Source organism: Haliaeetus albicilla, chromosome 4, assembly GCF_947461875.1.
Source record: "Haliaeetus albicilla chromosome 4, bHalAlb1.1, whole genome shotgun sequence".
NCBI classification, from domain to species: Eukaryota; Metazoa; Chordata; class Aves; order Accipitriformes; family Accipitridae; genus Haliaeetus; species Haliaeetus albicilla.
This window is the reverse complement of record NC_091486.1, coordinates 3,145,114-3,167,951: the sequence shown is the minus strand read 5'-3', so window position 1 is coordinate 3,167,951 and position 22,838 is coordinate 3,145,114. Positions and strand designations below refer to the sequence as shown.

General features: G+C 41.2%; 1 protein-coding gene across 3 annotated transcripts in view; it reads left to right on the top strand.

Annotated features, from left to right (window-relative positions):
* The window catches only part of KIF5C (kinesin family member 5C), an 89,657-nt gene that overhangs the window by 46,446 nt on the left and 20,373 nt on the right, over positions 1-22,838 (top strand). For all 3 annotated transcript variants that reach the window (XM_069780724.1, XM_069780727.1, XM_069780725.1), the window contains 9 exons: positions 672-776; positions 1,120-1,268; positions 5,620-5,768; positions 9,926-10,101; positions 12,221-12,289; positions 15,994-16,200; positions 17,185-17,331; positions 19,707-19,895; positions 22,347-22,464. In XM_069780724.1, coding sequence (XP_069636825.1) covers positions 672-776; positions 1,120-1,268; positions 5,620-5,768; positions 9,926-10,101; positions 12,221-12,289; positions 15,994-16,200; positions 17,185-17,331; positions 19,707-19,895; positions 22,347-22,464 — 1,309 coding nt within the window. The remainder of the gene's footprint in view (positions 1-671; positions 777-1,119; positions 1,269-5,619; positions 5,769-9,925; positions 10,102-12,220; positions 12,290-15,993; positions 16,201-17,184; positions 17,332-19,706; positions 19,896-22,346; positions 22,465-22,838) is intronic.

Here is a 22,838-nt window from a genome sequence, read left to right as displayed (position 1 = left end):
AGAGTAGGATAATGAGAAATAAAACCAAATCTTAAAACACCTTCCCCCCCACCCCTCCCTTCTTCCTGGGCTCAACTTTATTCCTGAATTCTCTCCCTCCTCCCCCCCAGCAGCGCAGGGGGATGGGGAATGGGGTTTGGAGTGAGTCCATCACACGTTGTCTCTGCTGCTCCTTCCTCCTCAGGGGCAGGACTCCTCACTCTCTTCCCCTGCTCCAGCGTGGGGTCCCTCCCATGGGAGACAGTCCTCCACCAACTGCTCCAGCGTGGGTCCCTTCCCCAGGCTGCAGTCCTTCAGGCACAGACTGCTCCAGTGTGGGTCCCCTGCGGGGTCACAAGTCCTGCCAGGAGCCTGCTCCAGCGTGGGCTTCCCATGGGGTCCCAGCCTCCTTCGGGCATCCCCCTGCTCCGACGTGGGGTCCTCCCTGGGCTGCAGGTGGAGATCTGCTCCCCTGTGGACCTCCCTGGGCTGCAGGGGGACAGCCTGCCTCACGTATTACAGGCTTCCACTAACAAAGAAGTGCCTATAAAATTCTTCTTCGTGCTGAGGATAAGCTTGCTTTGCTTTTCATCCAAGAGCATCTTTAACTGTTGCACTATCTGCTCTGTAGCTGTATTCGTAGAGGCGCTTGCTGGTAGCTGAGCCTGACTGTTGCCTGCTCTCTTTGGTAGGTCAGCAAAACCGGAGCGGAGGGCGCTGTTCTTGATGAAGCTAAAAATATCAATAAGTCTTTGTCTGCTTTAGGCAATGTGATATCTGCCTTGGCAGAAGGAACTGTAAGTAATCCTGTTTTGTGTTGTTAAAGAATGGCTTTTTATTTATCTGTTTCTTTGCCATGCACGTAAAAAAATAAGCTAATGTTTCAATTCAGAAAGAAGAAAATATTAGCTTTCCAACCACAAACTAGTGACACTTTTGCTATTCTACTAAAGATAGGAAACTAATTCTCAGTGATTTCACTTGAGTGGTTATCCAATCTTAGCACAATCAAAACAATTACTCTTCAGGACTGTGTGCTTCAAATCCATTAAACCTGTCATTGTCAACTAATGTTCTCTCTCATTACAATATCATTATTTTTAAAAAATTGTTCTTGTCTCTTACTTATATTTTGATTAGAAAACCCATGTTCCATACCGAGACAGCAAAATGACCCGAATACTTCAGGATTCCCTTGGTGGGAACTGCAGAACCACCATCGTGATATGCTGTTCTCCTTCTGTGTTCAACGAAGCAGAAACAAAGTCGACCCTGATGTTCGGACAGCGGTGAGTCCTACTCGGCATTAGGCTGAATGACACTTACTCGGGCTCTTCCGTGTGTTCTGAGCCAGCTGTGCTGAGGGGAGCAAGATGAGTAGGCATTTTAAAATAAGGAGGTTATGGTTTCTGGAGTTGTTCAAAAATAGTACTGGAGAACTTGAGAAAACCGTCTTTTCATTCCCTATGGTACCAGAAAAATAAATGTTAATGTTGGCCAGCAGCTGCACTACTTAGAAGCTCTGGTAATTTTTCCTGCAGAAAGTGCAAAGCGTTATGGTTGTTCCTTGAAATTTTATGGGGAAGATAATGGTATTGGGCAGTTTTCTCTTGGCTAACTCAGTGGAAAATGTTTGGTTTTGCTTTATCTGAGACTGCTCTCAATGCTTTTAAGATGTGTCTTCTCTTTGAATGGCATCTCAGGGATTATTGGTAGGATTGTAAAAAATGTTTTTTAACCTTTAAGAAAAATGAAGAATGTGGACACAGTGTAATATTGACAACTTCAGTAGATTACCATGATAGCTCACAGACATTTTTGTATGATTGAAGCATCTTAACAATTTAGGAACAAGTCCTCAGAAACAAGCAAGGATGAAATAAGTGTGGAAGTGTTCAGAAAGAAAATTTCTCTTCCATATGTGTTAGTTGGCAATAGTCATGTGAAATACATTTGGAAAATTTGTGAAAATAGGTCAGGCTCATTACATAATTACTGCTTTTGTTGTAATTGAGGAGAACTCTGATACTTTGGAAAATTACTCGTTTTCTTTGTGTAAAGCAGAAAGGGAAAATATTAGCAAGTTATGATTGTTTGAAATAGGATTTATTTAATAGTTTGTACAATACAATAAATTTGTCTTTGTCTGAAAATGGGATGTTTTCTACCATACATAGTTTTTCCATCGAAGCCCATACTGTGAAGGAGCATTTTATATTGGCAAGTAAAATCATGTATAAAAAATTAATCTGACAATCTTCTATTAATTCATTGCCCCACTTTTATCGTTTAATGTGAGCTTTCTTTAGATTTGCGTGAGGGAAGGTGATCCCTTTAGTGTATCCATAGGAGAGTACGTCAAAGTGCAGGACAAACAGCTGCAGTGGGGTGCAGTCCCTCTTAATGGAGAGTTGTGGATTAGTGCAGGTTAGGGCTGGAGGACAGTTCTGCAACACGCTCTCCATCTAGCATTGCCAGAACCAGTATTGACTTGTCCTTGTCATCTGCTGCTGGGATTTGTCCAAGGTGGGGAGGGACCCACGTGCTGCAAGCCAGGTAGATGCAAAAAGCATGAATTCCTCTGATCTCCGCTTCCTGTAGCGTTTCCTTCCTTCACTGCAGAACTATAAGCTACTCACTTAAATCACAGCACGCAGGAAAAGCTCCCCAAAGGGAACTTCACAGGTCGCTGCAGTAAGTTTTTATGGAAAAGGACTATAAAAGGAGGAAGTGGTCATTAACATAATCAGGTTAAGGGTTGCTTTGTAGATTTAATTCACTGTTGTATGATGAATATGAGTTTAAGTCAGTGAAGATGTAAGCTTCTCTTGAAATCCAGTATACTATAATGTGTGTTACAGAAATTTTGAGTAAATGCAAATATTAAGATGCAGTAATTAAATGAAGATTGTTAACAACTCTGAAGTATAATGAGTTGCAGTTTTTGTTGATGGTAAAAGTTGAAATGTTTTGGTGGCTCACAGTTTAAACCTCCCCACGTACAATTTTCTGACTGCAGGTGTTTTCAGACGACTGTGAGTCTTGCACCTCTGTAGACCTGAAGAGCAGTTCCAAAGGTCCTCCTAATTCATTCTGGATAAGGCTCCAGGGCAGTAACGCAGCCGCAAGGGACATTTAATTTTAAAAAGATGAGTAGGTACTGTGTTAGGTTTCAGTCTGCTTCCTGTTATGCTGAACTCTCTGTCTGCAGGTATGGTATTAAATAGAAAGAAATGTAGGCAGTAAAATATAATAGCTCAGATTAAGGGGATTAAAAGGTAGTGTAGCATTTTAAAAATTATTTTATTTTTTTAATCTAGATTAAAAGGGGTTTGCGTTTGCTCTGTAACGTGTAACAGTGCTCCAGGATCTCAGGGAGGTTGTATGCTTGGGCACTAGAGGAAATCCAGTTTCTGTGTTATTTCCATTTCTCTTGGTTTCATTTCTCTTTTCAGTAATCGGTGAAACTTGCCTTTCTGTTTGGGGCAAACTAATTTTCAAACCAGTTCTGCATACCCTGGCTAGAAGAGCTTGGAGAGTGATGTGACATGACTAACACTTTTCTAGGAAAAGGAACATTTTTAAAGTGTTCCTTACAGAGGACTAGGATGTCAGCTGAAGGAACTGGGAAAGTAGCTAAATACTTTGTGAGAGTGGTTGGTTGAGGTTTATTATGGGGTCTTTGTTTGCTTAAAAGCTATAGAATTGGGCTGAAATAGGAGTTCCTTGTGGAGAGCATTTAATTGTAAGAAAGGAAATACAAGTAGGAGGACTGATGATGCACTAGACCTGCAGAGCAGCACACATACTATACATACACAGTGTTATTTGTTAGCATTTGGGATAGGAATATTGCTGTCTACAGGAAGTGGTTTCTTTTACAGGCTCTTCGGTTGTGATGTTGCATTTTTCTGATGTGACAGTATAAGGACCTGAATAACATTAAAGGGAAGGTATATGAGTCATGGGTGATTACTGGTTCCTCCATTTCTTCCTAGCAAAAAAGAATTATGTCACCATTAAAATAAGTGTCAGGAGTAAAATTCATCTTAGCAGGTCCACTTATACTAATCAACGTGTGCATGTGCTCCTCTGTTAGTAGCAAGTCGGTTTCTTCTCTTTCTGCTCATCTTTTCTTGTGTTTTTATATTATTTTTAATTTTAGTTGCCTGTAAGTACTTCATCCATCATTAGGGTAACACAGTCGATAAACTTTATGGTGTGGCATTTTTTTCCCCGGTACAGTTAAATGAGTGGAAACTTGAGCCGTGCTTTTGGCAGAGACAGTATGTAAAAGCTAACCATTAGGCATTATTTTAGAACTACAGGGTTATTTTTAAATATTCCTAAGGTAATAAAACTCCTGCTTGCCACATAGCGCAAATCACTGGAGCACAGTTTGGAGTATGAGGTACAGAAATGGGAGTGTTTTCTTGCTGACAAAACAAACTTTCAGGATTTGTAGTGATTAGCCACACTTTTAAGGGTGCTTTAGAATCAGTAAGTGGAGGTGTGAAGAAAATATTTAAGATCATGTGCTCGCCCCAAAGGAGAGTCAGCCAGTGCATCTATAGCCCATTCCCAGATGTAGTTTCTTGCATGGGTGTTTCAGCCTACGCTTTACAAACCGGTGGGAGGTTTGTCTGTTATCCTTTACTTAGCCTCTATTTTATTAATAACACTGGAGTCATTTGGAGGGACTCGGTGTCAGAGCAGTGACGAGCAAAGATCTGAAGCTTTCTTAATTCATACTGATTTGTTTGCGTTTTCTTTTTAAATGTGGATTTGCTAGAGTAGGTGCAATGCATCTTTTTCTGCTTGCTTTGCATTTTCTAGTGCAATTGTTTAGGTTCAGTTGGAGCTAAGCCCTTTCACAATAATGAAGTGGTGGTGGTTGTTGTTAGAAGGGTTTAAATTTTGTGATATTTTTGCCTAGAGAGGCAGTAACTTGTGAGCCTGCCTACAGTGGCCCAGTCATGAGTTCAGCCTCCCTCCCCCCGAGAGCCTTCCTCAGCCCAGCAGTAACCCAGTTATCTGATGGTGACCCGCAATTCTCCTCCTTCCTTTCTTTCCACCCCCAAAAATGTATTTGAAAGTGCCGTTTGGCTTTTAAGAAGGATAAATTTCCATATCTCTGCTTCCATGCGTTGATATCCTTCACACTGTGACGCTTGAAATATGGCTGAGTTTTGTTGGTGGAGCTTAAGGGTTGGTTGTTAAGGGATGGGACAAGCCCGTGGTTGGACACTGGTGTGGGGTAATCTACGGTGGGTGCCAGGCCAGGAGGAGCTGTGAGGTGACAGCTTACCTATTAGAGCAGTAATGACAGGACTTGGTTTTATCCTTAATCCAAGAACAGTTTCCAGAGCTGCTTTGTTTGGAAGAATCTGAAGAGGCAGATCCATGTCTAACTGGTCCCTGGCTGCTGGATTTTGATACAGAAAACTTTCTGTTGAGGCTTCCAGGTAGTAACGGTACTGAGGGTTTGAAGGCAAACTGAATTGTGGCATTGCACTTTAGAAAATAAATTGCAAATGTTTAGTAGTTTCCCTTTGTGTTACGGAAACATTTCTGAATCTTTACTGTTGTATTGAGATAAAAGTTGCAGAGCAACTGACACTTTCTGGTTTCATTGTGCAGAGCTAAGACGATTAAGAACACGGTCTCTGTGAATCTGGAGCTGACTGCGGAGGAGTGGAAGAAAAAGTACGAGAAGGAGAAGGACAAAAATAAGAGTCTAAAGAATGTTATCCAGCATCTAGAGCTGGAACTGAACAGGTGGAGAAATGGTACGTACCAGAAAATGGGAATGGGTACATGTCTTTGTATTTTTAAGTTACGTATGTTTAAATCTTGCCTTAAATCACAAGAGTCATACTAATTCTAAGCTCACCATTCAGAGTTGTCACTCATGCTTCATAATAATAACTGAAATGTGAAGAAGCAAAAACCAGGAAACCAGCAGCAGCCATTTACAGAAGGTACCATTTTACATGCCAAAACTAGTGTGATATCAGATGTAGAGAATACAGGAAGGCATCAATAATGTTTAATAATGTGTTGTGGTTTAACCTCAGCCAGCAACCAAGCACCACGCAGCTGCTCGCTCACTTCCCCCCCCGCCCAATGGGATGGGGGAGAGAATCGGAAGGGTAAAAGTGAGAAAACTTGTGGGCTGAGATGAAGACACTTTAATAGGGAAAGCAAAAGCCATGCACGCAGGCAAAGCAAAACAAGGAATTAATTCATCACTTCCCATGGGCAGGCAGGTGTTCAGCCATCTCCAGGAAAGCAGGGCTTCATCATGTGTAATGGTTTCTTGGGAAGACAAATGGCATCACTCTGAACGTCCACCCCCTTCCTTCTTCTTCCTCCAGTTTTATATGCTGAGTGTGAGGTTGTATGGTCTGGGATATCCCTTGGGTCAGTCGGGGTCAGCTGTCCCAGCTGTGTCCCCTCCCAACTCCTTGTGCCCCCCCAGCCTCCTCGTGGCTGGGGTGGGGTGAGAAGCAGAACAGCCCTTGGCTCTGGGTAAGCACTGCTCAGCAGTGACGAAAACATCCCTGAATTATCAACACTCTTTTCAGCACAAATCCAAAACATAGCCCCATACTAGCTACTGTGAAGAAAATTAACTCTATCCCAGCCAAACCCAGCACATTCTCCATCCCTTATTCAATACCAGTTACGTCATGCTCAGGTCCCACACTGTCCAATACAACTTCAGTAACCCCCACCACCCTGGCCATCCTTTGATACAATACACAGATACCATTCCCTTCGTCTACAGACCACCCCTGTGAAATGTCTGTAAAATATCTATAGATGTCCACAGAGTTCATTCAGTCCATGACTTTGGGCTCCATCAGTTCTGGCGGTCACTCGGGACAGGAGAGGTGGTGTGTTGTGTGGAGTTACTGGGCACCAAAGCCAGCTCAGGTCGGGTCCCTGCTGCGCTTGCACTGCTTCTTGTAAGGCTTCTCCTCCCTTGGTTCACGTGGTTCCTGCCTTAGTAGTTTGGGTCAAGTTACAGTGTTTAACGTTGCAATGAACTCCTCCTGCCAAAAAATCTCCTCCAGCCAATACCAGCACATAATGTTAGTAATACTAATAAAGAAAAGGTAAAATGTCATTATGTTTGATTGTTTTTTTGTTGTCAGTTCCGTTATGCTGTAAAGTAACTAGATCTTATTTTGGTTTGGGGTTTTTTTTTTTTTTATAATTGAGTTTAACATTAGAATAATTAGTCCGTTAGTACAATGATTAGGAGTGTAATCTGATTAGAAGAATCATCGCCACTTGTCTCCTTCTATGGCTTCTAAGTGAAATTTATTTTGAGAACAGCCAATTTTCTGTTTAGAAACATAGGGAATTGCTGTTCAGGGTAGGTTGTAAGATGAAGTGTAGGATGGTAGAGGAGGAAGAATATTTTTCTGCATACGTACAAATTAAAGAATTTTTATTTAATGTGGAACATTGACAAATAATTTTAGCAAACCATTCTTACTTTTAATTTTTTTATTCCACGTATTAAAAAAAAAAAAAAAAAAAATCAACCCCCAAACTTCAAACCAACAAACAACTCCCCAACCCAAAGAAACCAACCCTTCAGCCTGAAATCCCAATAAACCCCAGAAGTAAAATACTGCTTCTTTGGAGTAATTTTTATTTTCTAAATTGCTTGTCATCCAGGTCCTACGTATTGATGTCTCCCGCAGTTCAATAGTATGTAACTCTTGCAAACGTGAAGTATCTAAAGCGAGAACAAATCTGTGATCTAATTATTGCTCACAATTTGTTGTGCACAGTCAAGTCTGGTTTTGAACATCCTGGGTGAAATCACTACTTAAAAGATAATACCTGACCATTATGGGTGCAAAAAATTGCTTCCTTCTATCAGCTCCCTGCACTATTTACTTGCCTTTCAGATGAGGTCGTTACCTAATGATTGCACTCCCTGTCTTTCTCTGGAGACTTCAGCACAGGGAATATTTCCCTTATCAGCATAGCGCAATCGCTATGGAGACGGTCAGTCTGCTGCTGGTGTTGGGGAGTGCTGGGGATTTATAACCTACTCATGTTCTGCGTGTTTTCATTCTGTGTTTGCGAAATGTGATGACTTTAATTTATTTCCTGTTCTAGAAATGTTTATTTTAAAAAACCCTGTATAGATCCTTCTATATGCTGTGTAAACAAGCTTTATAACGTGCTGTCTCTATTGTTTTGTCTAAATATACACACCTCCTCATTCCCTCCATCCATCCTTCTTTTCTCATTGGCGTTACCCAGCAATACATTCAATGCATTCAAAATACTATTGATTTCTTGTCTGACCTTCTGCAATAGCATCGTTTGGAAGGATATTCTGTCAAAGGAGGCTCTTTACAAATGAAAGTGTCACAGAAATTGCATCTTGAATATGAAATGCAAGATAGATGCGTGAATTTTCTATTGATATAGCTTATTGTATAAATGTAGAAAATCACATACAAAATAAAATTGTAGCAGAAAATGGGTGTGCCCACTTCTCACTGAAGCAGGATTTCAGCAGACTTATATCCAAGTGCACAATTTGGTCTGTGTTTTACAGGTAGGAGGTTGTTCTCGTCCAATGAACAAAAATCTAAAGATTCATTTTGGGAGGCTCCTGATGGATTCTCTGCAGCCTGAGGAGCGCTGCTGTGTGTGCAAGGTCCCACGGTTGGACTGAGCCCACCTTTCCTAGTCTGCTCCAGTGAAATGCAACAATGAAAAAGCAATTTACATTTTTCTCATTAATATTATAAAATATCATCAAGCCATTAGCAACAGGGCAAAAAGTATTTTTGTGAAGTACTTTTATAGAGGTTGTGGTGCTTGATTTCAAATTACTCTTTTTCATGCTTTAAGCTTAAAAAAACTATCTTCTCCGTTAGTTGGTTGTGCTCTTTCATGCCCTGTTTTATTTTGCTTTGGGGCCTGAATTAGCCTGCCTTTTTGTTTTTTGATATATTTGTCCTGTTTCCTTGTTTCCCTGCCAGTAAGATAAATAGTGCCTACACTGTTTTGGCAGGGGGCATGGCTAGTAAAGCTTTATGGGACTAAAATACTGTAGCTTTTCATAGAAAAGGAAAAAACCTGTTTGTGCAGAAGGGTAGGGTGTAATCTTCCCGCACCTCGAACAACACGTGCAGCATTCCGTGGCTCGCAGAGTCTCTCACCAGACTCTAATGAGAGTAGATTCAATTTCTGGCATGAGCGCCTTGCCTGTCCCTCTTCACTGAACTGCAGCAGGCTCATAATTGCAATGCACTGACGTTACCGAAGAAAATACTCCTTGGAGAAAATGATTTTGAAAGAAAATGTGTAGGGAGAACATCCTGTCTGGTATGCTTAAGCAACATCTGAAAATTGGTGTATGCGCTTTAATTTTAGATGTGACAAGGCAGAAGGTGAATATCATTTTAAATGCAGCTGTCTTGCTTGTTTTCCTGGTGTTCTAGCAGCTCATTATGGGGGGCAGAGAGAGAGTATAAGGCGGTTGGAAATCTGGAGAGGAAGAGGCATTTAATTGCCAGTAGGCTTTAGGCTGAAAGTCGGATTTTTTTCCTCCTTATTTACACTTCTGGTAATCCATGGAGCAAATCCCATCTATAGAGGGCTTGAGTGAAAGGGGAGCCAGGAGTTCAGTGTTTTTCATGGCAGCCATTGGCGCTGTTGCCGCATTTTGCGCGTTTGTGTTTCTAACCGTGGAGGTCACCTTTCTAACGAGGATGGCCGTCTTTCCACGCCTATTTTTGCCTGTCATTTGTATGCATTGCAGTTGCCTGCCTTGCACAGCTGGATACAGCCCTTCTTTGCTTTGCTGAGTCCCTCTCCGCAACTGTGAAGGACCATCCTGGGATGTCCATGGTTTTGGGCAACCCTCTCTCTTGGATTGTAATGATCGTGGATTGTGTGCCTGCAGGAGAAGCTGTGCCTGAAGATGAACAGATCAGCGCAAAGGACCAGAAGAACCTGGAGCCTTGCGATAACACCCCAATTATTGACAACATCACACCGGTTGTTGCCAGCATCTCGACAGAGGAGAAGCAGAAATATGATGATGAGATTGCCAGTCTCTACAGACAGCTGGATGATAAGGTGTGAACATTTGGTTTGACTCCATTCGCTGGGCGTAAATGGAAAACTAAGCCAAAATGGGTGGGTGTCTCTGCCTATTTCTTGAGCACCATGAACTGGAAAATGTCCCAAAGTTCAAAACCCTATCACTGCATAAAACCAGATCTTGTCCTGTCGTGTCAGCTGTCTGCCTCTGTTCCCTCTGCAGATAGTGTTTGGGGGCATTCTCTGTGAAATCGGAGCCAAGTTTACCTTTAATTTTAAGGGTTTAGTACAGGCTTTTCAGCACTCCTTCAGTGATTTTTGTAAATCCCTCAGCAAACTGTAGCGTCATCTTGGAGTCACAGGAGAAAGAAGAAAAGGGAGGCTGTATCTTTAATAGTTTTTATATATTTATTGTGTATTAGAATTTTCAGGAAAATATATAACCACCCCTTGGGTCTCTTTTGTTCATGTTGTTCTAGCTGTGAACACTGCCTGGAGTGCAGGTGGCTTTTTTATTTATTTATTTGCACAGCTTGAAATACATCATTGGCACTTAAAGCTAATCAGCAATACATTTACTGAGCACTTGCCATTAATAGCTTTGGCTTGTGTGAAGATAAGAAATGGGGAAAAAAGGCATACTAAGATCGTTGACCATTACGGATGAGAACAGCTTAAAAGGCTATCTAGCAAAAGTTTTCAGGGTAGCTTTAATCATGAATCAAAACTTGATTTTAACTTTCAATTGTAATTAGCAAGAAAACATCAGAAAAAAGCCCACTGTTTCCTTGAATGTTAATATTAAAGTTTGACTGTTTCTGAATACTGAGGGAGGGAGTGTGGATAGTTGTGTTTAAGCCTTAACTCTGATGTGCGTGAGGTCTCTCTGCACAGTCCAGTTCCACACAGCAGTATGTTGATGGCATTCAAAATAACAGTTAAGGTCTTTAAGAACTTACAGCTTTTCTGTGATGGGGAATACATTCCCAGTAGCAGTCTCTAGCTTTTAGGTGTTGGTTAGAAAAAGAAAAAAAGCCAGTCATTCTTTCACTTTCCCTCATCAAAAGTAGCAAAGCCCATTGATTTATACTTGAGGGAACTGGCAGCAGGTTTGAGTTTTACCCTAGAAAACATGGGAAGTGTAATTTGGTGCATTACTGCAATACTATAGGAAATAAGGTATTTGATTCCCAAAACAAAACCAAAATATCTCCATTTTTAACTTTATAACTCTACAGTGTAGACCATTGTTACGTTATATCTGGGACTATGTTAGTATTAGCAAATGTTTCAAAATATTCTGCTTGATAGCTGTATTTGCTATCAGAAATCACTCTTAGCATGCTTGTCAGTGAAACACAAAATATCAATTGACTCTGATAGGGTAAAAAGCAACCATTTATCTTTGGTGAGTTCCTTTAGAGAAGGACATCCATCACAAGAACAGAGGGGGACTTGGTCAGGGGCTGTGCTTGGTGTGCCTCCTGTGGCATCTTGGAGGAAGGACTCGTACAGTGGAGTCATCGTCATTTCTCTGCTGTATTTAAGATCAGTTCCGACCCGTGAGGATGCTGTCTTAACAAGGAAGTTGAAATGCCAGTAAAATTGGATGCCTGTCTGTGCATTACCTGGCAGTATTTTCTTCAAGGGCTGTGATGGAGTGGGAAAATACAAATTCTGCAGTTGAGGGGTCCAAGTTCTGTGATTTGAGCTTCCTTTTTCATTAATGCAGTTCAGAGCTAGCTGTAAATTGTAGTTGGTTAATAAATCTGTCTCTAATGATGTCTCTTCAGCTGAAATTTGGGGACAGAGTAAGAGAGAGAGAGAGGGGCTGTATGTATTCGTACATCTATAAAACATCAGATATGTTGGCAAAGTCTCCTGCAAGTTATAACATGCAACTCTGACCACATCAGTGTCTTGTTTACCAGCAGAGAGACCTTTGCTTAGGTATATACTGGAGACAACTGCATGTGTGCATTGCTTTTACTATATAGCTCTGTGTATGTATATTATTCTCCCTCTCATACCATTCAAACGTGCACAAGGTTTGCTATGGCATTATTCTTACTTCTTTTCTAGAAAGGGAAAAAAAAAGTGGCCAAACGAGAACTGTGGAAAGAAATTAAAAATCTCCAACCCTATTTCATTGCAGGATGATGAAATCAACCAGCAGAGCCAGTTGGCTGAAAAACTAAAGCAACAAATGTTGGATCAAGAGGAGGTAAAAAAACTAAAAAACCACCCCCAACCAACAAATTAAAAAAACCCTTACATTTTGCTTATTAGCACCTTGTTAAGTGATTCTGTCAAAGTTGTTCATATTAACTGGCTAAAATTCAATAGGTAAGAGAAACCTGTGTGACAGCTAAGCTTAAACTTCAAATTTCATAATATTCTCAGAAGAGTGTGAAGCCTTGATAACTCCTTATAATAGCATACCATCCTGCTGGGAAGTGATGCTGGAGATACCAAGGTAGGAGCGTGGCCAGTATTTTTCACTTCAAACCTGTTTTTCAATATGTCTGTATCCTTTCAGGTATCCAGACACTATGGACTGCAGGTAGTCACAGATTTCCTAGTTTGACAGTATAAAAATTACTCCTGGTAATAAATTACTGATGTTCATTATTTTGGCAATCAGAGACAGTACTGAGAGAAATTGGTGAGACTGAAAAATTGATTATTAGTGCTGCCACGGATTTGCTTTAAAATCTTGGATTGCTTGCTTTAAACATTTTATTTCATTGTTTCTGTCTGTAACATAAACAGGTTTTGTTTTTAAGATAGGGAATATGATCACTAAATTTACAGTCAGGTCATTTCCTTATCTGTCAGTTGTTTACAAGAGGTTTTGAAGATGCAAAATCTGGCAATGCTACCAAATCACCAAGTTCCCCAAGTGTTGCTCTGATATTTCTTAGAGGATGGTTTTATGCTGGTTTTCAAACTGGGGGAAACTGGAGAAGGACTATTCAGACAGAATATAATCTTGGTGTGGGAGTTCACCCATCATTAGTGTTCTGAAATGTTGGTCTCTGTTTACACGAAACACTGCAGTGATTCTCTAGGAGCGTACCTCTCCCAGCTGCCCAAGCCACTTCAGTTGGAGTACAGCATTATGCTGGCTGCTTTTTTGGGGTGTGAAACCTCTCTTGTCATAGAAAAATTATTCTGTCCATGTCTCAATCCTTATCCCAGCCCTCAGAAAGGGTTTCCAAGGTTTAGCTCCTTAACAGGGAGAGAACAAGGTATGAAAATGTCTGTTACTTGTCACTCATGACTTACCTGCCACCTTTTGGGACTTATCCTCACTGCCAGAGTTACCAGCTTTATTTTACTCCATGATGAAGCTCTTCACTCACTTGCCACAACTTTCTTTTGATTACTCCATATTGTGTCCTACCCATGTCCGTGGCTATACAAATGTAACAGAATTTTATGCATTGTTAGCAATATTATTTTCTGATGTGTGTTATTTACACCTTCTCTCTTCTCCCATCTTTTTAACATCAGTGTTCTCATCTAAAGCTTATTTTTTCCTTCACAGTTTTTCTTGTGTCTTATTTTCTGAGTGATGTGCATTCCTTTCTTTGTGTTAGATATTTGGGAGCATGCTGTACACTGGCTTATTCCCCACCCTCTTTGTGTTCCATAATCAATATTACATCTGGAAGATGAATCAAGTTTTCAGTGGCCTCTAATCCTTGCCTTACCACTTTTTCCCATTTTTTGCACGTTTTTTCTCTAGCTTTGCTGACTTATTGAAATCTTTGCTGCTGGTGTTGCACCACTTGTTCAGAAGATTTAGCTGGTTCATCTGATAAACTTGTCCATTTCTTACCTTTGCAAGCTAATGTGATATTTTTGTTTTCTTCTTTAAGGCAACTGAATTTTTCAAGATTTTGTCTTCCACATGTAAGCTTCACCTGCGCGGCGGGAGCGATGTACCTGTTCTCTCTTAGAGCTGTGATTAGCTCCGTGATATATTAGCTGCAGAGCAGCTGCCTCACTCTGCTTCCCCCTAATTAACCAGAGTACTTTTTTCTGCTTGATTAAGCTAGCAGGTTAATTACAAATCTAAGGCCTGCCACAGATGGCGTTATGCTGATACTGGTATCTTTTGGTACCTTTTCACCGCTGGCTGTTTCTTGGGGTGTGTGTTTTGGGGGGGATTCTGAATCTTCCACCCTTGAATCTCGTGTGCTGTGAACAGATCCGTGAAGTGCTGCAGCCATTGTCTCCTTCCCTTTGTTTACAACTGATCGGTATAATGTGTTATTAATAGCCTTTAAAAATCTTGCTATATTTTCCCACATTGTATCAACAATAATCTTCTGGGGAGCTGTGTTTATGCTCTAGGTGATATATAACACTTCCCTTTACTTGAATTCACAGTAATATTCACACAGAAAATTTCTTAAGTAAATGTAAATAATAGTTCCATCTGTGTTTAGTAGAAAGATTATTTTAAGCTATTTTGTTGTTTAAATATTTACATGCCATCTGGCTTTGGCAATTCAGTGGGTTTTTCCATAACGTGAGTGCACTTCTGAGGCTGCAGTATTACCAGTGAGATAAATTCTCCTTACATCTGAATCCTCTCTTCGCCACTTTGGGCACGTGCCAGCATCTGAAGCTGCCTGGTTGGTTTCCTATTTTCCATTAGCACTCTGAGCCAAAAAAAGCAATGTCTTCTCTGACATTCTCCTTTTAGGTGGTCTGTTTTAGAGAGATGTTTCTGTTTTGCTTGGGGTCTCACACGCAACTTCTTCATGGCCTGGGAGGCGGTGGGCAGTGGTGGGACAGGGCAGGAGAAGTCCACCCAGCACACTTCAATAGTGCAGATTTTTTTCTACTGTCCAAGAAAGCTGCAGTACAGTATTATTATACTAATCCATACATAGGAAGGCTTGGAAATAAGTGAGTTCTGTGAATGAACATCCAAACTTCTCTGTTAGGATGAGCATGAATGCATTCTTGTATCTCATGCACTACTTTTATGTGTTACTGCTCTATATTTTATGTTTTTATGCAATGTTAAGTCCAGATTTTGTTGTTGTTCTCAAAAGTACAATATCAACAATAAATGTTAGGTGGCACCTTTTATTTATTTTCACATCATTCTGCAGTATATGACTGCTGTTGAGTCTGGTTTTGTGCTAAAAGCCCAATAGCTGAATTTTTGAGACTTTAACATCTGAATGAAGATGGAGTGATGCAAGGGCAAGGGAGAGGACCATGCAACCGACCTCTTACAATCAGCACTGTCACTGAAACTTCAGCATCTCCCTCAGTAGCATGCAAATAGTAAATTTAGTACATTTTACAAATTGGAAATACTCACTAGTATGTGTGAAGTCTGTATTTTCTTCTTTAGTTAATATATTGCCTCAGCAAATACAAGCAGCTAATCTGTCTTCAGCATCATGCTTCAGATGATAGCTAAGAATAATCATCATAGGTTTGCTTATCAAAATATTTCTCTAATGCCACAAGATCTTTGAGACTGCCTCAGAGAGACCTTTTACTTCGTTCAGTTCAAAGCTGTGAGTCTGTGTTTAAATATTTTACTTTGTGGTATTTTTTGGTCCTAGCTGCAGCATTGGATTGAGGGCAGAAAATTTATTTGGAGCTATGATACTGTTTAAAATAAGTTTCTCTGCTTCAGTCTTCTGTCATAATAGGATTTGATTAAGATTTTTCTTTTCATTGAAGTTCAGAGCCTTTTTTGCTTCCTTCAAATACATTTATGCTGAAACTGATGCTGTTTCTGGTAGAATAGTAGGATTTCTTCTCTCCTGCTTTCTCTCTCTTGCACACATGCTTGCATGCTCACACTTTCTTTCTTTGTTTTTACCCTTTTCAGTGTTGTCTTTTAAATGAGTTCTTGGGTGACTTAACACTTCTGTGATATCTGGTTCCCAGCTTTTGGCCTCCACTAGGAGAGATTATGAGAAGATTCAAGAGGAGCTGACCCGTCTTCAGATTGAGAACGAAGCAGCGAAAGATGAAGTGAAAGAGGTCCTTCAAGCCCTGGAAGAATTAGCTGTCAATTATGACCAGAAATCCCAAGAAGTGGAGGACAAAACAAGGGCCAACGAGCAGCTGGCTGACGAGCTGGCGCAGAAGAGTGTAAGAGCAAGTGGTTTATAGTGCTGGTTCCTTCCTCATCCCCTAACTCTGCACCTCCCCTAAAGATTTCCATAGGGGTTCCCAGATAAATGCTAGCCTATGCTATTTCAGGAATCTTTCAGATACTGCTGCCAAGTATGTTGTTAGGCAGTTTAAAAATTGGAGTGGCCAGGAAGCTGTTAAAAGATCCGTATTTGCCGATGCTACTCTTTCTCTTCTATCTTAATTAAATGATAAAATTAAGGTTATTCAGAAACCGCTCTATGGAAGCTGACAGCAGATTGTGGCTCTCTTGCAACCTCTGTATTTTGCGCACCATAGCAGCAACTGAACTGAATGTGAGAACTGGCCATTCTGTGTTTTGGTTATTTAAGAACTGTATTATGCCAAGAAAGATGTGAAAATCTGCTTTATGCTAATTGCAGCATTCTGTGTTTCTCTGGACTCTGCTTTGGAGCAGGGATTTTATGCAGAGTCAGGGGATCTCAAGGAAGGAATCAGAAAAAAAATCAGCTTTTTCAGCTGGTGTATACTGATCTCATGGAAAAAATCTGATCTGAGAGAAATCAAGATTGGCTTACTACATCCTTGTTCCTTAATTCATTGCACAAACTGAGGAAGCTATTGTTAACAGGTCTGTTTTCACGGAAGACTTCAGTAAAACAGATTACTATGAAATCCATTTGAAAAAATTGAATTTTATATCCTTCTATACCTGTTTCTCTGTGATTAACCTTCTTTGACATGTATTATGCAAATAAGAGTCTTACTGGATTTACTACATTTAATAGATCTAAAATAGCTTCGTTAGCAAGTGAGTTGTGAAAGTGGATTACGGCAAGGTGGAATTGCACGTGTCAGTACATTGTGCCGGTAGACATGTTCAGGAAAATATAAGACAACACCGTGTAACCTAGATATTGCAGAAGAACTGGTGCCCAGTTTGTGGAGGGGAGGGTAACTTCTGCTTTTATACCTTTTCAGAGTGCCCTGACAGCGACCCAGAGGGAGCTGGGCCAGTTGCAGGAGCTCAGTAATCATCAGAAGAAGAGAGCTACAGAAATCTTGAACTTGCTGCTTAAGGACCTGGGAGAGATTGGAGGAATCATTGGTACTAACGATGTTAAAACAGTAAGTTGGCTGGCTTTATTGCTTGCCCCGCCACACCTTCTGCAATATAAAAATACTTGCCATGGAACGTGTGTGATACAGCGGTCCTTCTCCCAGGACACTGCCGTTTAAATCCTGCCTAGAGCGGAGAGTAAAATACTGAAGAGATCTTTGTCTGGGTCAGAGATGGTCAGTGTCTGTGCACACAGTTACCACTTTTATTCCCAGCTCAGTGTTTGCAGCCAAACTAATGCAGCCCATCTGTTTGTTGATGCATTTATTAATGGGGGGGACTGAGTTCCCCCCAAAACAATACACATGTAGTCCTACTCCTTCGTTAGCTGGCATGACCCAGTTTTCCCAGAATCTGAAGAATCTTTATTGGTGAGATTTGACTTCTGGGTGGCTACCTTTTTGTTTGAAGTTTGTCCTAAAACTGTTGTGTAGCTGAAGGTGAACAGTTCTCAAAGCCAGAGGTTTGTACTGATGACCGTCCAGGGCACCCAAATGAAAAGATCTGCACAGAAATTGTGTTTTCTGCATTCTGGTGTGTTTATTACCTTTCAACAGTGGCTGGCTTCATCAAAGAGCCCACGCTTTTGTATGTGTTTCTGAATACAAGATGCTTTAAAATTACCAATTTCCAGCACTGGTAAATTTGTGCTAGATAACACACAAATAATTACATGACAGTAAGACCAGCTTAACTTTTGTGTATTGACTAATGACCTTTATAGAGGAAAAATTGCAAGGGATCATTTTCCTCTGAAGTAAGAAGGTAAGAATGGGAGTGAAGGTGATTGAAGTGGCAGAAACCTTGGTATTTGAACGTGCCTGGAGATAGTGCGAATTTTGGCAAGCTTTTCTTTGAAATTTGCTTTCTGTCTGGCTCTTGGGTTTACAGATACAGTAGAGGAGGTAGCTACTCACTTTGTCACACTTCTGTTGTAGATGAGCAAAATGCTAAGTCATTCAGAAGATATTTGTACGGTCATTGCTAAATGGCACATCTCTAATGGAAACTTTTCATGGCCTGAAAAATCTTCCTGGTGATGTTAATGCCATCTTCTCTGTCCATTTAAAACCACGTGGAAAAGAGCAATTGCGAAAACCGGATAAGAAATTAATTTTCAAGATGTTTGTAAATTCCTTGCAATGCACTCCATTTTCTTGCTTTTAGTTCACTTCTCGGTTTTTGAGCAATGAGCTTTCCTGAACATTGAAAGCTAAAAGTGAGTATGTGTGGCTAGAGTGCTTGGAGTTGCCTCAGAGTTGTTGATATCCTGCTAAAGCCCCCTTAGGTCAACAGATGCTCCAGCCTGCTCTTACTGCAGAGGACAGGATCCCTGTTGTCTGATGTGGTTATGCAGATGCCAGGACCACAAGACCAGACTTTGCTAGATGTTACAGCAACCTCTGGTGGCCGTTGTAATAGGAACTGTAAGAGGAAATCTTTGAAAATGGAGGCAGAGGCTGTTTGGTACAAGTTTTTATAGTAACTAAGTTGTCAGCATTTTACGGGACAGCTGTCAGTGTAAATAAGGCCAGATTGAGAAGCTTTTAAAAGAATAATTTTAAATTTGTTGGCAATTAGTATCTTCTCAAAGTGTGTCTAATTTCAGACCAGACTGAGAGTTTTGAAAGCGGTTGCATTTTTTAGGCTGTTGGGAGAAGATACAGCGTATGTTACCTTCCCTTTGGTGGTGCTGGGTAGAAGCAAAAAGCAGATGAAGTTGCTAGCCATATGCTCGCTCACAGAGAACCTTCACAGCTCGTCAGTGGGTCATATGAATTAAGTAGTCGAAGAAAAATCATTTAGAGGAAGACATACAAATAAAAGGCACTATGTTAAGCCAGGGAAAGAAATGATGTGTAAATAGAATTATACTAATATGTAGAGATGAGAGCAATTACTTTTGTCTTGACAGGTGAGATTTCCAAACCCATGTCTGTCTCACAGCTCCTTATTGAAGAAGCACAAGCCTTCAAGAGGAGACTTCTTTAAGGAGTACTTTGAAAATGCTCTTCAGCTTTTAGCAGTTTGAAAGAAGGAAAATTTCCTGTGCTAGTGACATGAGAAGTTTTCTCCAAAATATGCTCTTGTCATGATGGTGGGCTTGATTACTTTAGATGTTGAACCACTAAATTGATGAAGCACACAGTGAGCTCAAGTCTTAATTTCTCACTTTTGAGGCTTATCAGTGAAGACTGTAAGAAACAGAGTGTTGTAACATGTTTAAAGGTGACCTGAAGGTCTGTGGGTACTCCTTAAGGACCACTGTGCTTTCACAGAGGCTTCCTAGCTCTAGACAAGAGTTTCACAGCAGGAAGACTGCTTTGCGTCGATTTACCTGTACGAACCACACCTTCAAGATGACAATCTTCTGTGTGTTTAGTTAGCAGATGTGAACGGGGTGATTGAGGAGGAGTTCACCATGGCACGGCTTTACATCAGCAAGATGAAGTCTGAGGTGAAGTCCCTGGTGAACCGCAGCAAGCAGTTGGAGAGCGCCCAGATAGACTCCAACAGGAAGATGAACGCCAGCGAGAGGGAGCTTGCAGCTTGCCAGCTCCTCATTTCACAAGTACGTTTGATCCTCCATTGTCCCTTTGCAGCAGAGTTTGGTGACTTTCTCACCCTCCTTCCTCATGAAATGTGTGTGCTAGGAGTGAGAAATGAGACTTAAGGGAGCAGAATGCTGCTGTTTCTCTTGTCTGTTTTGTTGTTTTTTCTCTCTTCTCCCATTCCTCCCTCTCACTGTCTTTCAGCATGTTCTGTGGCAAGATCCTGTCCTGCTGTAGATCTCAAAATGGCATAATACTGAAAATCCTCCTCGGAGTGATTTCCTCAGCATAAATTTGTATCTTATACCTTCCCTTTAAAAGCAACCTGAGAAAGGAAGCAGTGATTGTATGGTTCACTAGCAAAACATTTGGAGAGCCCCCCCATATCTGGTCTGTTGGTACACTACCAAGATAACTAGGCAACAATATATAAAATAATACATTATGGAAAAAATTACTATGTAAGATAGAAATCCAGATGGTAGGAGAGCTCCACAGTGGGTGGCAGTTACAAGCAGTGATGCTTGCTGCAGCCTGCTGCAGAAGAGGGTGCTAACTGCTTTGACATGCTCAACTGCTTTGAAGTGGACATGTGAAGGGGAGGAGACGATACAGTTTGTTGTATTTCATTTGCTACCGCTTAGTCTAAGAAAACCTGGGGCAAGGATAGCCTCTTGTCCTGCAGCAGAATGTCTTTATTAAGTCCTACTTAATAAAGCTGTAGCTGGAAGCGTGCTTCTTAGTATTACAGTGAGGCTGGAGTCCTGGGGGTATTGCCTGTCCAAAAAGATTAAGTAAAAACGATACTTTTCATCCTGTCTTAAAGTAGACCCTGGGCTGGCATGGCCACTGAAGGAAGTCATCCTGACAGCCTGTGCTGCTCCCTTTCCTTGGGAACTTGCATTAGTAAAGCAGATTAAGGCTTGACTGGCAAAGCAGCTGGTACGCGTACTTCTTCTGGCAGGAGAGGAGCAGGAACACAACACTGGGAATAAAGGTCTCGGCCACAGGCGGTGGGACAGCCTCTTTCAGCCCTGGTGTTGGCTGACACCGAGCTGGTGAAGGAGTGAGTGGGAGGCAGCCCGCCTGCCTCCGTGGGGATGGTGTTCGTCCCCTTACACTGTCATCACACTGGAATCACGGCGAGCTTCAATGCTCAGAGCTTGTCACAAGCATGGCCTAACTGTTGTCCTCGGTACCTGTTTGCAGACAGGACACTGGAGATTTAGGATTTGAGAGTTTTATCCAAGTACTGTATGTTCACGTGGGGAAGAAAGCAAGCAGAAATACTCTTTAGCAGGTGATCACCATGCCTTGACATTTTGGAGGTTCTACATCTAAGTGCATATTAAGGCCTGTCTGTGTTTAAAACTGGGAAGACGACAGATGGTGGTACACTCAAAATCTTGTTAATGGGCAAGTGAACCTTATCTATAAAGCCACCAAGTAAAAAAAAAAAAAAAAAGAAAACCTGCAAGGCAGGTCAGGAAGAGCTCAGAGAGATCAAGCCTGGCAAGCCTCAGTCCTGAGGCCTTGCAAGCTCAGTCCAAAGCTGGTGGCCTGTTACTACCAATGGCAATGCCGTATCACAGGGCTACACCATTACGGTGTTAAGCTGATCCATAAAATGGTGCATCACTGCTGCGTGCCATGCCAAGAGTCTCCATTTTGGGGCCAGGACATCTGGAGCCAAGCTGGGAGTTGGCCAAATTTCTTGTCAGGTTTAGGAATCCATTGGAGGACTTACTGCCCAAAGCATGTAACTCGGGCATGTGCTCTTCCTTCCTGGAGACCTTGGTGCCAGGAGGGTCTGAACTATTTTAGTTCCTGCTAAGGATTACTCCTCTTTAAGTCTGATCTTTACAGTAGCACCAAGCCAGAGGTCTCAACCCCTCTTTGCCAAGGTGAACTTTAAGAACACTGAACCACAAGTGCTTCAGTGGCCTTATTAATAGGATGTAATAATTCCCAGAGAGTATCTTAATTTTATCCCCAAATTAGAAAATTTTAATTCGATTTTTGATGTTTTCATTATGTTCTTCACTATTTGCTATTTAAACATAAGCCCTTCTAGTTCAAAAGGATGTTAGCAAGAAGCAAGTCATCAGGATGGCTGCGGAAAGGTGATCTGAGCTTCTTCCAGGAAGCCGCCTCAGAAGCCTAGTGTTCAGCTGGTTTTAGAAAGCTGCTGCTGTTTGTTTAGCACCAAGTCATGAGCTTCCAATGACGTTTTGGAATTACTACCTGTGCTGTGCAGTATATGTCTTGGGCTGCTAAGTGTGACCTTTAAAAATGCAGTCTGTTTTGATCTGTTAGCTTCTTCTCAGATCTTTTGCTGTATTTTCTCCTAGCCGTCAGCTCTGGATATGGAGAGCTTTCTATTTTTCCTCCTTTATGTAGGACAGTACCTGAAGTCCTAGGTAACAAGCTGTGGTACTCACATCTCATTGCTATTCCCCTTGTCTTTAAAGCACGAAGCAAAGATCAAGTCCCTTACAGACTACATGCAAAATATGGAGCAGAAGAGAAGGCAGCTGGAAGAGTCACAGGACTCTCTCAATGAAGAACTTGCGAAGTTGCGTGCTCAAGGTACAACACTGGGTCTTGTGGTCATTATTTCTTTTACCAACTATACCTTAGAAAATTCAGTATTGGCTGAAGTATTCCATGTACAGTAGTCCTACAGCATTTTATTGTCCACTTAGTATTTTGCAGTGAAGACATAAAATTGTGATGCAGAATATTTAACACATTGCACTTCCTTGTAGTACATTACACTTCAGATAAAACCAGAATTATCCCTTTCAGCCTAGTCAATTCACAAAATACAGAGAAACTTAATTTTTCAAAAGAATCAAAAACTTTATGACAAGCTTGACCTTGTGCCTTAATGATGTGAGAGATTAAAAAAAAAAACCCAACAAATATTTTAGCCATAGAGCACCAATCGATCTTGCTATATC